General features: G+C 44.9%; 1 protein-coding gene across 10 annotated transcripts in view; it reads right to left on the reverse strand.

The window, feature by feature from the left end:
- DENND1A (DENN domain containing 1A) overlaps positions 1-16,440 on the reverse strand; it is a 553,926-nt gene that overhangs the window by 42,320 nt on the left and 495,166 nt on the right. For all 10 annotated transcript variants that reach the window (XM_036913988.2, XM_036913990.2, XM_036913985.2 and 7 more), the window contains 2 exons: positions 15,676-15,732; positions 7,417-7,548 (listed from right to left, as the gene is read on the reverse strand). In XM_036913988.2, coding sequence (XP_036769883.2) covers positions 7,417-7,548; positions 15,676-15,732 — 189 coding nt within the window. The remainder of the gene's footprint in view (positions 1-7,416; positions 7,549-15,675; positions 15,733-16,440) is intronic.

Below are 16,440 nucleotides of genomic sequence, written 5' to 3' on the forward strand. Positions count from 1 at the left end.
ATCCTGCATTCTCTTCCCTCACACACACCAAGAAAGTGCCCAGCATGCCTCTGGGGTCTAATAGATTCGGTGAGAAGAGTCTTCACCAGGTCAGGATACCAGCTTACTTGTCCTGGAGCCAACTGGGACCCAGAATAAGGCAGGCCTGAGATCTGGATAGAAACCAGCTAAAAGGCCTAACGTGTGGTCTGATACCCTGGGCTACTGCACCGGCCCTGTACAAACCCAGCAGAAACTGCCAGTTCTCAGCACAGAGCTGGGATACAAGCCTGAGATCCAGTAATAAACAACATGGCTTTGAATCCTGATTGTTGCTTCTGAGCTGTATAACCTCGGCTAAGTCTCCACCCTCTCTGAGCCTGTCTTCTCTGCAAGAGGAGATAATACCTGAGACTGCTGGATGGCTGAACGGATTAAGTGGGCTAACCTGAGGCAATGGCCTAGCATGGCACCTAGCATTGGAACGGTCCCATTTCCCCAGGTCCTGGTGCAGTGCCTGGGGTGTGGCGAACAGTTCATCCTCATGCCCCTCCCACGACTGCTCTTACACCATCCCAGGGGGCCTAGGACGTAAGAGGTGCTCCAGCCACTGCTGAAGTGCTCAAGCCCTACAAGGAGGGGTGGTCAAGCAGGGGCTGATGTGAGTCCCTGCTCCTTCTGCAGCCATCCTCAACTTAGGTTGAGTGGAGATGGGGTGGTGTAGCTTAGAGAGAAAATTCCTATTTTGAGCCTGGTCATTCACTTGGCGGCTGGCTTTTCTCAGCACCTCCACAGCGCACAGGAGACCCGCCCTCAGTGCTGAGCTCCCTGGCCTCTAGCTCCTTGTGACGGGAGGAACTCTGAGGAGGCAACACTGAAGCCTTAACCAGAATTCTCCTGAATATTCAGCTCAATCCTTATGAATTTCCTGAATCTGATTTATCTTTTTGATTGGTAAGTTTTCCCTCCTACGTTGAACATATTTGCTCAGAGGAGCAACCCACCACCTTGTTACCCTTCCATCAGAAAGCTGTCTCTGCGCTAGCCTGGGCTGTGAAAATGCAGGTCCACATGGAAAGACAGGTTGGCCAGATACCCTCACCAGACAGACCCGACAGACCCACCACTGGTTAGGGACCATGCTGCTTTTGGTAATGGCAGTGAATGAGTCAGAGCAACTGTGGGCAGCTACCCTGCCAGGACCCAAGGCAGAGCTGCCTTCTGGCCACCCTGCAGCTGGCACAAAGGCTGGACAAAGCAGGAGGAGCTGGAGGGAACAGGGCAGAGCACCCACTTTCTCACTCAAAGATATGGCTGAAAGAGCAGGAAAGGGGGTGATGGAAGAGGGGGCAATATGACTTGGAAACACCAGGGTTTGAAAGGGTAGCACACAGAGCTCTGCCCCATGGGCTGTGAAATCATGGTTGGGGAGGTAGGCCAGGAAAAGGACTTCGGACTGCAGACCTTAATGCTCACCTGTTCCTTCGCACCTGTTGCCCCAACCTGCCCCATGGCCCCTTCTGCTCCCTGTCTGAGTCAGATGTGGGTGCCTCTCCCTCTGTTAGATGTTGCTGGTCCTCCCTTGGTTTAGGTGTTGACTTTCCCACCAAGAACTGGGGTGATGCAGGTCACTTACAAAGGTGTGCATGCAGGAGGTGGCCTCAGAGGGGGTACATGTTCTGAGAGAGACAGTGATGGTCAAGCCCTGGACAGACGGGCTGGCTGGGAGGCCACATCAGCAGGTGACCAACAGCAGATGCTGCTTCTCCCCACTGGAGAAACACACTGATGTCTACCCAGGGTCCATGTGTTAGTACTAGCTAGAGAGACAGCATCTCATTTAATCTTTTTAACAACCTATAATGTTGGTCATACTATTCTCATTGTACTAACAAGGAAACTGATTTCACTGAGGTTAACTTACCAAAGGTCACCAGTTGGTTAGTGACAGAGCTGAAATAAAAATCCAGAACTGCCCAATGTTAATGTCTGTGTTTTGCCCTCTCTACCACATTGCCTCTGGCAACTGACTGGCATTTGCCTTTTCACTAGTTAAAAGTTTTTGGGGTGTTGTATTTGCTTTCTCTGTGAATGGATGCTATGAGTGTGTGTGTGATTTTTTGGCCACAGCTTGAAAGCCAGGTTCAGACATCCTAAATACTTCAGTGTGTATCCCGTAGGAATAACTGATAAGCCCCTGCAAACCATGACATTAACAATAATTCTATCATATCAACTAAAAGCCCGGTCCATCTTCAAATCTTCCAACTTTCCCAAGAGTGTCTTTAAAGCTTTCCTTAAAACCAACCAGTCGCAGTGCAAGCTAAGCTCATTTGGTTATATAGGTTAGTCTCTTTTACAGACAAAACTTTTGTTTTATTTGCTCTGATTCAAGGGATCTGAGGCCTTTCCTTCCCTTAACCGCTCTGTCCTCAGCGGCTCTCCTCCCCTCCAAGGTTGACCCACCCTGAGAGCATGAGGGTGTCTCTTCTACCTCTGTGCCTGGCCCTCCTTTTCTGTGGCATATATGACTAGACCATAGGAGCTCATAAAAATACAAAATAAAACAAGACAGGATCTAAATTCTCTAATACAAAGTTGTTTCTACTTGGAAACAAAACCCTTATTTGTGGAAAATTGTTTGAAAATAGTTTTTGATCACTAATGAAATATTCATTCAATTTCATTTTTCTTCTTCAAATGAAGAGAATTATAAGCAAAGCAACTGAAATAAAACCAAATAACTGGCTGGACACACAACAAGCACTTAAAGAATAATCAATCAAATAGTAATCAATTTAAAAATCCACATCAATAAAAAACTCCAAGATGTTTACTGACTTCAAGTTCAGTGCCAGGCCCTGCGGTGGACTTCCTGGAGGCTCATATTCTCCCAGGGGAAGACAGGCATTAAGGAAATAGTGACGAGGCTGTGTGAGACACCATGTATGTGCCAAGTTCCAGGGTAGCACAAAGACAGGAGTAACCAACTCCTCCCAGGGGGGCCGGGAGGGTTTACAAAAGGGATCTGCTCTGAGGGCAGCAGGCAGATCATGAAGGGCCTCAGGTACCAGGCTGAGGATGAAGATGGTACCTTTAGGGGCAGTGGCAAGACCACTTGTGCATGCTTCTTGTGGACCCACAAGGCCACGTGGAAGTGAGTCTGCAGGCCAGTCAGGAGGCTATATAGAGCATCCGAGTGATCACCCAGCCAACCAAAGCTGTGGTTGAGGCGATGGAGAAGACAGGTGTCCAGAGGCAGAGGGGAAGCTCTGAGGGGGAAGGGAGGGGACCCAGGCTTCTGGATGGATAGCGGTGCCATTCACTGAGGTGGGAGATGTGGGAGGAGGAGGAGTTTGACGAGGCATGTATGTTTAGACTGGAGGCCTGTGGTTGGAGGTGTCTGGGGAACATGCGAACAGCTGCTGGAGGTGTTTGAGAGGCAATGGCTGAATTGAAGGGAATCGTGTGTGACTTCCAAGCTCAGCGGGCAGAAGGGCTTTCTAGGGTACTCAGAGCCAAGGGTGCTGAGAAGGCATTTGCTGGCTGGGCAGCTTTTCCAGCCCAGTGTGAGACTGGCACTAAATGGTCAGGCTCGTGCTTGTAAAGCTAGAACTCTCCATGCGTACAGATAAGCAAGTGACCACATTCCAGGAGCCGCTCCTGGGGGTGTAGCCAGACAGGAGTAGTCTGACTCCTGGGCCACTGGAAGCCATGGGAGTGTTCAGTTTGGGCTTTGGCTGAACTGGCTTTAACTTTCCTTTTAAGAGGTTTAGAAATCTTTGCTCAACTGGGAGAATAGGCACTCCTTTCAAAGCATACTTTTTGGAATCTATCAGATTGGAAGGCAGACAATTACTTTGTCTGCAGGGTCAGTCAACTGGAGGGAACACACAGAAGGTGGACCTGGCATGGGTTTGCCATGGTGTTCTTGAGGGAGCCAGTCCTCCCACCTCCTGAGAAGGCCCACCCCGGTCAGGCCCACAGCACCGGCAGCTCGCATGCAGGACTAGAACCCAGAGTCACTGGGCTTCCACAGCCAGTCCAGCCTCCCTAGCTGGGAAGGAAGTTACGTGGAGGTGGGGGCGGGGAGCTGCACGGGGCAGAGAAGCAGAGGCTGCTGACTGTGGAGAGTGAGTTAGCTACTAATTCACACAAACGTATTCCGAGCCCGGTTCCTTGTTACCATACAAGGGGTATGACACCTTCTTCCTTAGCAGCTGACAGTAAAGGTTCAGTGGAATGCACACAGCTGTGAAAGCACCTAGCAGCCTGTCCGTCTTTCTAGATGGTGTTCCGTGGGGATGCTACCTCTCCAATTGCTCAGAAGGGGAAAGGGTCAAGGCAATATGTTCTAGCTGAGGGATGGCCAGGCCCTGCTCGGGGAGACAGGTCTCCTCATTCCTTCCACAGCCACAGAAAGGAAGGAATGTCTGTCTCCTTCTCAGGAGCCTGGAACATGCAGGAATCCTCAGCCCCTCCGGCCTACAGCAGGAGGAGTCCTTCCCCAGGAGTTTGAGGGAAGGGACTGAGCACTCTCTGTGCTCTGAGCACCTTCTGGCTCCCTCCTGCAGAGCAGCCAAGCCACAGGCCCTGCTGGGTGCCTGCAACCGCCCAGCCCACGTCTGGATGGGGTGGCTCAGCCTTTGAATTCTGAGGGGAGGTTTTAGCAGGCCCATCTGGCTTCAGGTCTAAAGTAGCAGTCTCCTTTGAGCCTTATCCATAAACAAGCTGCGATTTTTCTCTCATTTGGTTGTCAAATTATTTTGCCAGGACATGTCAGTTTTAACAGACATGTCATACAGCTGAAAACCCTGCTTGGTGAGGGTGCTGGAGGGGCCCTGGGGTCAGACTGCCCTGGGTCTCTGTGCTGGTGATGTGTCCCTGGGAGGGTCCCTTCAGATATCTGAGCTCCAGCTCTGGGTTCATACAATGTGGCTAATAATCCCTTCCTCAAAGGGCTGTGGCAGAGATGACACATCTTCCAAAAGGAGACTGTATACTGGTCAGGTTACATGAGTAAATACATAGATGGACACTTAGAAACAATTTTTTTTGATATGCCCTAGGAAAAAATTGTCAAACTTATGATTTTATCAATGTCATCATTCAAGATGAGGCTAAAGTTGGTACATATGTCAGGTCTGAGTCTATTTAAAGAAAATGTTAAATGAAGAAAATAGTACATATGGTAGAATAGTGTGGCAAAAATTTCTGAAATGAAGCTCACAACACTGTATATACTCTGCGAATATAAAGGCCCTAAAACTCATGCTTGCTGGTAGTAGGTGCTCGAGCAATGCCCACCCATTAAAGTCAACGGCCTATCAAACCAGGTGCCAGGGAAGGACTGAAGGACAACCCAGGACTGGGGCAAAGCGGGAAAGAGTTAAAAGAAAGGGGTCTGTGGTTTCCATGGCCCATCCCCCTGCAGCTAATCTGTCACCTAATGAAGAAGCAGCGGCACAAGTGAGCTAGCTGGCAGTTCACTTACAGCAAACTGATTAAGAATGTTCAACCAACAGCAGACTGTAGACCTTTCCAGAGAAAATAAATAGAGTGTAGACTGTATGCAAATGTGTTTGTCACTTTGACAGCACGTCTCAATTAAGGCATCTCGCGCTGGCTGCGGGTAGGCTCTGCGGCCGCAGCTGTAAGGGGGAAAGCCCGCTGCATGGCTGATACTCAGGGCCTGACCTTAATCCGCATGCATGCATTAAAAAAAAAATCCTGCCTTCCTGTACACTTGCATAATGCTGGCAGCCACGTGAGGGAAGTGACAAACGGGGAAAAAAGCCACTTTCATCCTCCCCAGTTTATAGACCTGTGAAGGGACAGACCGCTCTTATTTCAACAGAGTTTGGGGCGCCTTTTAAAATTGTTTATCCCCCACCCGCACGCACACAGTCTTATTCGGCATTTAGCTGAGAATGACATTCAAGTATCTCTACTTGCTGAAATGGAAAGAAGGTTTTTCTCCATTTCAAATAGGACCTCCTTTTTTGTGTTTCGAAAATAGAATGTTTAACACCAAGAAATCCCTACCCCCACCCCCTTCTCTGTAATGGGCTCCAAACTCCAGAGAGGGGCTCTTTTCATGGGAAGGTAGCGTGTGAAGGGATGAGGACAAAGGGAAGCAGGAAGCTGGCTCTGGAATGCCATGCTGCCTGTGCTTTCAGCAAACACAGCGAGGGAACTGGGGCGCAGGTTTCTCCAACAGAGCCTGAACCCAGGGAGGAGGCAGCTCTTCAGGGGTGCAAACCCCAATGCAATTCGAAGATAATCATTAACCAAATGAGCAGCACTGGCCCATGGATGCTTCTTTCTTGAACCACATTTCAATTTTTATAATATTCTTTTTAAAGGTAATATCATAAAAGAGGGGTACACCTCAAGTTTAAGAGGTATGAATGTATTAACTGAAAATACTGAGTACAGAGGAAGATTATGTTTCAACAAACTCACCCCTTATAATAACCCACACAACAATTTCATTAGCTCTCTTCATTTCCAAATAGCTCAATGCCTGGTGTATAGTAGGCACTTGATAAATGTCTGTTAAAAACAGGAACATTAAAAAATCTATGCTAAAAATGTGATGAAATGGTAACCATATTTAAGATAAAATCATAAAGACTATTTAAATCACGCTTCATCTAATAAATGGCTAAAAACTCAGGCGAGTTAAGAATAAATAATCTTACAATTTCTTGTCACAGTTACATCTTGCTGACAGAGGCACTTCTCACAAACCAAAAAATCATTGCTTTTGCTAATCAAGAGAGTCAGACTATTCAAGAGAAGTATGGGAGGGTATCAATTTCAACTAAAGATATAACCACTGACAGGAAATGGATAAAAAAATACAGTTGCTATACGGAGTATAATGTTTTACTTAAGGGAAAAAAAATCAAACAAATAGATAATTTTTCAAATGCTCAGGTCATTGAAAATGGTTAACAAATCAGATCCCTAGAATCGTCACGAGGGTGTTTACTCTGAGAAGCACGACTCCTGATATTGATTTCCAGGAAGTACATTAATAAAGAACTCTTAATTGATTTTTTTTAATACTTTGCTTGTTGCCTTTTATTTGAAGGTGCAAAGAAGGGCCTGGGATGCTCAAGTGTTCTAATGAGATGCTTGGCTCACAGGGGCGCCGTAAACAGACTGCCTTGGAGTTGGGGAGGCAGCAGCTGCATTTAATGACTTCATTCAAGAGCAGAGCTAGTTTATGACCAGAGCCACTCTGTCTCCTCAAAAATTTTGAAAATTCACCTTCAAAACATGTTTGCACCAAATAAACATTCAAAGATGTACAAAACTCCATGGAGTTGTTCTGCCAAAGAGAGATGAAATGAACATTGTCTGCTGCATGTACCATAGCTTCTGCTAAACAAAACAAAACCAGACCAGTCAGAGGGCCAGGGTACATACCTGTCCAAAGTGGACTGTGACTGGCCTCCGGTCTTCTCGAAGCTTGGGGTCCTTGGCCTCCGCCAGTGGGGCCGGCACGGTCTTGGGCAGCTGCTCTTCTGTGGTGGGGGCACAGCCATTCTCAGTGATGTCCTGCAGGGAGAAGGCGGAGGAGGGTTGGTGTCAGGTCACAGCACCTGCGTGTGCACAGGTGCTCCCTCCAGCCCCACAGCTAAGAGGCCTGCCATGGAACCCCTCTGGGAAGCTCAAAGCCTGTTCTGCTGGAGATGGACCAAACAGAGGCTAATTTGGCTTTTGACTTTTAAGGACTAGAAAAGCCAAAATAATACCCATTACAAAGACAACAGAATAATTTACAACAGAGGGGGGAAAATCTTTCACCCTACTATTTTACATGGTTATTTCCATTTTTACATATTCAAGCTGTCCACATGCATTTAAAAATTATTTGCAATCAAAGCTACTGCGTAATTTTACATTATATTTTTCCTACTATATTAAGATCCTCTCCAGGGTGCTACATACTCATTATAGTGATAATTTTAATGGATGCATAATATTTCACTGAGCAGATATACAATAATTTAATGAACTGTTCTACAACTATTGGGCATTTAGGTCATTCCTATTTCTTATTTTAACTTTCTAAACACTGCTGTGATAAACTTTGCTGTTTTTCTTTCTTTTGGATTATTTCTTTTATGGAAGTCTTTAGGAATGAGATTACTAGGTCAAAAGATAAAAACATTTTTAAGGCTTTTTATTCATTCTACCAAATTGCTTTCCAATTTACACCAACTACCAGCAATGGATGCATTATCAGTTTCATGGTACTTGTTAGCCTTACCATTTAAAAAATGTATCGCTAATGTAAGAGGTGAAAAATTAGACCTCGTTGTTGTTTTAATTTGCATTACTTTGATTATTTGTGAGTGTGGACAATTTCTCCACATTTGTTTGCTGACGATGTTACTGTCTGTGGAAACGAGGTGTCTGGACTTCCTCTCTCTTAGCCCCAGTCTTTCTAGCAGAGAATGAAGAGACTGAAGTCTGAGTTAGGATTCTAGGACTTGGAGAAAATTTAGGGAACCAAAATAATACCTTTAAATTCAGAAATTTATGTTTAGTTTGTGCTTCTGATGAGGTCAAATTATGAGGAAAAGAAAAACCCCAGTGTGCAAAAGGCAGGTAATGGCTCCTTTGGCTAGAGCTAAGCAGCTGACTATATCCGTGGGTTCTCTGGGTTGTGGATGGTGCCCACTTGTGCAATAAAGACTGTGTGTTTTATTCAAGTCATGAAAGTTGCTTAAATCTTCACTGGAGCAAGGCAGAGAATCAATGTATAAATAAAATACATTTAAATATTTTTCAATACCCACTACAAAGACAACAGAATAATTCAAAGTAACTCACAGCCAGAATGAAATAGTAAATACAATTTCCAACTCTTTTCACTGCTAAAATAAATACACATTTGGGTGAACAAAACACGCACCCTTAGAATTCATCAAACTCTATACGCGAGAATGGTGGCACATGGAGGAAAGTGGTCCCTCACTAAATAATACTGCACTGAGGAAGAAACATGTCATATCTGTGAGGCTCAGTTTCCTCGCCTGTAAAATGGGGATTATGGTAGGTAACCATGAAGAATAAAGGAGACAAAGCAACATAAAAGTGTCCAGACATTAGTCCATGATAAGTGAGTTCTTATGAATAAGGTACTCAATCACCTGGAGGGCTCTCTCTCTCTCTATGTGTGTATCTATCTATAAAAATTCAACCCCACATACCCAATGCAGTCTCTGTACTGCTTAGTAACAACACAGGGAGAGGATGACCCCTTGGTCTCGCAGGGAGGGCTTGCATCAAGTGGTCCATAAGTCTTAGGACCTGAGGCGTGATGCGAGGCTGCCGGCAGCCAATTAGAAACGGCTCTTCTGAAAGGGGCTGGTCAAAGGTGCTCAAGTCAAGTGGAACAAAGAGGGGGAGGGGCTCCTTCTGTGCCAGGAAGTAACAAAGTTGCAAAAAGGGGCACTTTGGATCCAGGTGGGGTTACTGAAAAGACAGACATGAGACACTGAGTAAAGCCAAACAGTAAAATAATTAACTTTTAGCTCAGGAAAAATATTGAATGTGTGTGAGGGATTGTCTGGGGAAAAAAAAAAGAAATGGAGCGGTAAGGTAACTGGTAAGAAAATATCAATAGTAATGAAAACTATGATAGCTAAAAAATGTATGTGATAGTTTTGGGAAAAGTTTAAGCTTGTAAGTATACTCTTTTAGTTTTGTTTTTATCATTAACTAGCTGATCTTTCCAATTCACTCAACCTTTCAACACTTATTTGTTTATTTTTACATTGGGGAGATCATTGCCTGCTTGGCAAACTTCAAGGCCACTGGGAGAATGGGTAAGAGGAGATGAGATGTGAGGAAGCTTTGAAAAATGTTAAAATTAAAAAAAGTCCTGTGTATACTGAACGTCAGAACCTTGTCCCAAGCAAAATGGAAAGTGCACCATCCAAAAAGAAGAGCTTCCCTGGGTTAAGCTCCTACTCCTGGCGGGCACTCTCCTGATCCTTGACCTCCACTATCACACTTAGTTTCCACACCACACAAGGTGAATAGGATTATCGCTTTTTTATAGGCAAGGAAACAGGGCTCTGAGAGGGCAACTTACCCAAGGCCACACAGCTAGGAAGTGGAGGAACCCAGAGCTATCTGGTTTCTGGGATTTATACCATATCAACTCCTAACAGCACATGTGGAGGTGTTCAAGTTAGTTGAGAAGATGCACAACTAATCATCAGATACGGTGCCCTCCTAAGACACCCCTTTTGGTACACCTACCGGTATGGCCGCACCTGTGGTATGGTATCTGTGCTGTATTACTTTCTTAACCCTATAGACTGTGGATTCCTTGGCCTTTGGGCTCTCCTCCCCAGAGCTTTGAATATTCTACAAGCTCTTCAGCAGATCTTTGTGAAGTTGAGCTGAACATTTGTAAGGCAAATACGTCTAGTATAGAATGTGCTTGTGCACCACAAAGTGCTGCACATGAGTTTTCTTTAGTTAGAAGATCCAAATGAGCAAAAGACTTCTTCCAGGCCCGAGGCTTGCCCTGCCCACTTATTAACTTCCTCACTATTTCCTCCCTTAGGGAAGGACAACAGCTTCCTCCCTGGATCCTAGAGAGAGCAGAGTAGGAGGAGCCCCAGTCCAGAAAGCAGTGAGCCAGTTCGCCTCCTCTACTGTAACTACTTGCAGAGGAGATCTTCCATAGAGTGGGGCTCCTACAACAGCAACTCTTGGTCCCTGTGATTAAAGAAATTGTGGTCTAAGGACGAGCGGAGGAGCTGTCAGCAAAGGGTGTGGAAAAATAGGCACTCTCATACCCTTCTGGTGGGAATACAAATTGGCAATTTACATCAAAACTCTAAAAGAGGTGCAATGCCCTTTGAACCATTAATTTCATTTTTAGAAATTTATCCTAATCAAATAATTAAGAATGCCCGCGAGGTTTTACCTATGAGGATATTTGCCTAGAAAAAACTGGAACTAATAAGTGTCCTGATTAGTGTAATATATGACCTTCAGACAAAATTTTATGTAGCCATTTAAAACAATGACATGTGGAAGAAACAGTTACTGGCCTGGGAAATGCTCAGAATATAGTAAGTGAAAATGCAGGTTATAAAATGAGATAATTTTCTTTTGCTTGTCTGATTTGTTGAATTTTCCCAGTAAACATGTTTTTAGTTTGTAAACAAAAAAACCGACTGTCAAAATGTCATTTTGAAAAAGCAAAACCAAGAAGTTGACAGGAGGGGTAAATCTGCTCTTTCTCAATGGGTCACAAAGAAGGAAGACAGTAGACAGAGATTTGGACCAGAGGCCCCCACATGGTGGCAAATCCCTTCCTAGGAGCCCTGTGGCCCTGCTTAGGGCACTGCAGGCCTACCAGTTTCCATCTCTTGGTAAAGCAAAGGAGTCAGAAAATAATTCCTATCACCTTCTAAAGTGTTTGTTGGAATGAAAAATCATTACTGAGATCTAATGTCCACCTGTCTGTGGAGAAGGCAGGAACAGCCGACAGTAAGTCCTGGACAGAGTACCCCTGAGAAGTCAGGGGGCAGGACTCCAGAGGAGGAAGGGTGCTCTGAATGACCTGGGCAGGCAAAAGGCTCTGAGAATAGGACTTCATGAGAGAGAGACGGAAGTAGAGCAGTCCCGGCTGAGGGTAGGTAGAGAGCACGGCTTGGTTAAGGAGAGGCACGTGGTCCAGCAGCTGGGTCATTCCTGCTCCCTGACCAACGAGGCAGGTTTGAAAGGTCTGAAAGGTTTTGGGGAGCGGCTCAGTCAGAGGTGTGTTCTAGGAAAACTGTTCTGTGTCTTGGCTGTAGACTGGCTGTACGAAGGACCAAAGGGAGATGATCCCATGCCAGCTATGTTCTCGGGGTATGTGCACACTGGTGTTTGGGCAGATAGGAGGCTCCAGATGCGAGATATGAGAAAATGGATAGACGCTCCCATTTACTGAGTGGCTGCCAAGTGCTCCTGTTTAAACGCATTACCTCTTCCAATCCTTACAATATCCAGTAAGAATCACTACTTCCCGTATAGATGAGAAAAACTAGGTTCAGAGTAAACAGTAACTTACTCAAGGTCACACAGTTAATATCCTGCACAACTGGGGCTGAACCAAGCTCATCTGCCTCAGAAGCCCAGACACCATGCCCTGGTGCTGGGGTTTAAAGGCCCTGTGAGTGGGAGGCGGAGGTCTTATCTGACACCAACTGCTGTCTCCATGTTCAGGTTCGCACAGTGCTCTTCTTTTCCAGTCTACTTCACACCACAGCAAATGCAAATTAAAATATGAATATTGATATCAAAATAGTATCCAAAGTTGGAATTTCTGTGATTGAGGTTGCAGCGTATTTTCATGTGTCTGGAGACAGGGAGCTGACAGTTGTGTGATAAGGTGTGAAAATGTCTGTGCTACAAGAGTCTACCTAGATCTCCCTGCCCCACACAGGCTTACTCACTCCCTTCAATATACTAGGAAATGTTTGGCCAGAAATTCAAGCCTTCGCTAACCCAACTGAATATGCTCCTCTCAATCACAGAGACCCTGCATCAACAAGCTCAATGTATCTTTTACAGATCAAAGATTTAGAAGCTTTAAAAAAGACTGTGAAATGGGCTCATTTGATTTAATTATTTTGATGCTGACAAAAAAGATTATTTTTCAGCGGTTCCCCAATATGCAAAAAAAATGACATCCTTACGTGAGTATCTTGCTGCTCCCTGTAGGTGAGAAGAAATGTGTGGAGCCATCGCTTTTAAAACAGGGCTGTCTTGAGGCCAGCCCTGCACCGTGCTGAAGGGGAATGGACTTTGTTGACAACTGCAGCCCAGCCAGGCGGCACTCCTCAGCAGGCCAGGCCTGGCAGGGAGATACTCCGGAGGAAAGCACTACACTCTCCCTTCAGGAAGCAACAGCTACACAGCATCTTTGCCAATTTTCTTTTTCCTAATTTTGAGCAAGTCAGACTTCAAAGGAGGCCAAGCTAAAGAAGAACTTGACCACCTTGCTCCATTTACTCAGAGAAATATATTATCTATTCTTTTTTTTTGTTGTTGGGCTGAAGCAGAGCGGGTATGGAATAAAGCCACACTATAGTGTCTATTAACAATTATTTGCCAATGGTCACGCAGATACCCTGAAAGCTCCTCTTTCAGATGCTTTGAAAATCTGCTGCACAAATGAACAAGGGAATGGAGAAGGGGCCCTGCTCAGTCATATTAGAGATGGACCCTCCACACACCACGGTGACCTCTCCACAGGTCGGCCCTGCATTTTCTATTTGCAATTCAAACCCGAGGCGAGAGCGTAGAGGGCAAGATTGGGTTCCTGATTATATCTGCAAGGTCACCATTGCTATGCAGAGTTAGAGGAAGCCAGGTGGCAACCCAGGACATTTGAAAATTGGATCTTTGTTGGGAACTGCCTCAATTTCATAGCAGAAACCAAACTTGAGATGCCTGTATTAGACGCATGTGGGAAGCTGCATAGACATGTTGCCATATAAAGGGGAGGGGGGAAAGGGAGAAAGGGAACAAAAAAGCCAGAGAAATATTTTCTACTGCAGTGAGAGAGGTCAGATGAAGCCAAATCCTAAATTAGCTCAAGAAAGGGAGCCAGAGAACACGGCAAAGACCAAGTCCTGTCTGTACTGAACAATGCTGGAGTTTCAATTACAAAATAGCTCTTCCAAGAACAACTGCAAAATATCAAGTCTATAGAAATCTGTAAGACCGAAGGGGGGAAAAAGTGAAAATTGAAAAGGGTGCACTAATAGATCTGTCAACAGTCCAATGGTGACAAGTCACATTTCTATAAAATGCCTTCACCATTTGTGTCACCTGAAATGTACTGACACTCTCTATAGAACATTATCTCCTGAAGCTATTCTTGAAAAGACTGGTAGGGGAAAGTGGAGAAGGGGAGGGAAAATCTGCCTTAGATACTAACAAGGAAAGGAAAGGGAGATGGTGGGAAGGACAGTGATCTTGACTGTTTAAGTGAACCTTTGAATGACAACATTAAACATCCTGAGCTTAACTGGTTATTTGCAGAAATGTTACGTGTCATAAAAAGGGGATTTTCTTAAGGTCCAATTCTTACGAGTACAGGGAGGCTGTGGCCTGCAGAGAACAGATCTGACCAGTGAGGCATACCTGTCCTCCGCCTGAGGACAAACCACTTTCTTGGCTTACTTCAAGGAATATTCTAATACTAGCGGAGCCTAGGATCTAGTCATCAAGGAGGGAAAATCTGGTGAGAGAATTCCCCTCATCCTGCCACTCCATTCGATACTTGCAATCCAGTTCAGTGACATGTAACCAGGAGAGGAGATAAAAAGGTATGATAGGGACTTGAGCAACATCTGAGTAAAGAATTCCACACCTGCCCATCTCTGGTAGGATGCAACATGGTTAAGGTCTACCTGGATTGACATTACAGAATTTTTATTTCAGGACTTGAATCTTCACTGTTAAAAATTCATTCTCAGCTGAAACTAAGAATTCAAGTGCTTAGTCATAGAATATTATTTTGCAATTAAAGGAAAGGAATCAATTCCTTTGGCTATTTCAAATTAATTAGAGGTCCTTTCTGATTTCATAAAATTAAAACTACTTTGAGTTTTTAAAAACTGTCAAGATAAGGCCGTTATTAGAGTGGTATATTGTGGGTGTGGGGGATAATGAAGTAAGTGAGCCCAAACATCTTTTGGAAAATAAAACACTTGTTTCAGGAAGGCAGTAGGAAATACTGTATTGGGAAGAGCAGAGACGCTGGAAGTAGATGGATCTGGAATCTAATCCTGACTCCACCAGGCTGGACAGTGTGACCGTGGGCAAATTACTTCATCTTTGAACCACAGCCTTCTTGCACAGGAAATGGGAACATCTCCCAACCCCCAACCATTGTTCTGAGGATTAACTATGAAAGCTCCTAGCCCAGACCATCCTTAACCAGTGCTTAGTGAAGGGTGACAATAGTAAGAGTGACAACATAATAACATAAAATGCCATCTCTGTTACATTAACCTCCCTGTAGAAGTCTAGAGAATTGTGCAGGGGGACTCCGAGCCAGGATGTATGCAGACTGTATGATTTCATGCAGTGTTAATGATGGTCCCAGAAGAGAATCAGAGCCTCTCCCTGTTCCCCAAGAGTTTCAAACACGAACTGCTCGGCTCTTGGTAATACACCACTGGGAGGAGAACCTGCAGTGACCTCCTCAAACCCACCCTTTGTGCCTCGTGTCTGCCTGGTGGCCATGTGCACGCTGGAACCACTGCAGTCATTTCCCTGGAGATGCTCCCTGGGTTTGGTTACAACCAGCTCCAGGGCCAAGGTCAGCGGCAGGAGGGAGTGATGCCAGCATGGGGAGGTGGAGCCAATTTCTACAGATCCTTGTGATAGTGAGGTGGATAAGGGACAGACCCACAGTGGCAACTCTGAACTTGCTTGCCTTTGTGGGTTTAAGCCAGAGTTTTAATGTTACTTGAAGACAGTTTTTGTCAGTTGAATATTTATAACAGTGTGAAAACTCCCGGACAGCTGGTAATGCATTTTGAAGTGTGCTAACAACACTGTATCAAACAGCCCTCTATTGATCACATCATACTTTTCTGTGGTCACGCATTTCATACACGGTGCTTATACATTTTGAATAAGAACTTCAAGTACCTTTTGCTTCAAGCGGTTTTTCACCTCTTTTATTCCCATTTTTGCATGATCTTTTGCCTGCATGAAAAATTAATTTAAGTTAAGATTCCCTTTCTCTTTCCAGCAGGGACTATGCTTGATTTCAGTCTATCACGAATCACCTTCTCTGATTACTAGAAAAAGGAAGGAAAAATAGGATCATCAAGTTGAAAACATAATGGCTATGAAAACAAATACAATGTTAAAAGGTTAAAAAAAAAATCCCTTAAAGAGGCTACAGAGATTTTATTTTCTACATTTCGATGGCACTGATTTTTTCCACCCTTCCAAAGCCCTTCTTCTGGCTCTCTATAATTATTTATCTCAGCAGCCTGGTGACAGCTACCAAGAAGAGCAGAGCAGCAGCTTTTCTGGCTGTAAGCTTCAGAGTATTTGTTACATTTCATCCGGGCAGGGCCTCAGAACCAATTTTCTGCTCAGGCTGGACGGCCTGAACAGACACATCAGTGGGTTTCTCTAATGCCTTTCCTTAAATCTCCTTTCCGCAGCACCCTGGCTTTTGTTTTCCGTCATTTTAGACCTGTGTGGTTCTGTTGGCAGCCACCCACCCCATTCAAATAATTATAATATAAGCACAGAAAGGACTAACAAAATTAAAAATGGAAATACAACCACGCCAGTCCAGTGGCTCAGAGTCAAATTAGCAAGCAAGGGAAATCATGAGAAAAAAATACTTGAGGCTTGTACGATATGGAACATCGGGAGCTGATGAGTTCTCCCACTTTC

This window comes from Manis pentadactyla, chromosome 3 (assembly GCF_030020395.1).
Source record: "Manis pentadactyla isolate mManPen7 chromosome 3, mManPen7.hap1, whole genome shotgun sequence".
NCBI classification, from domain to species: domain Eukaryota; kingdom Metazoa; phylum Chordata; class Mammalia; order Pholidota; family Manidae; genus Manis; species Manis pentadactyla.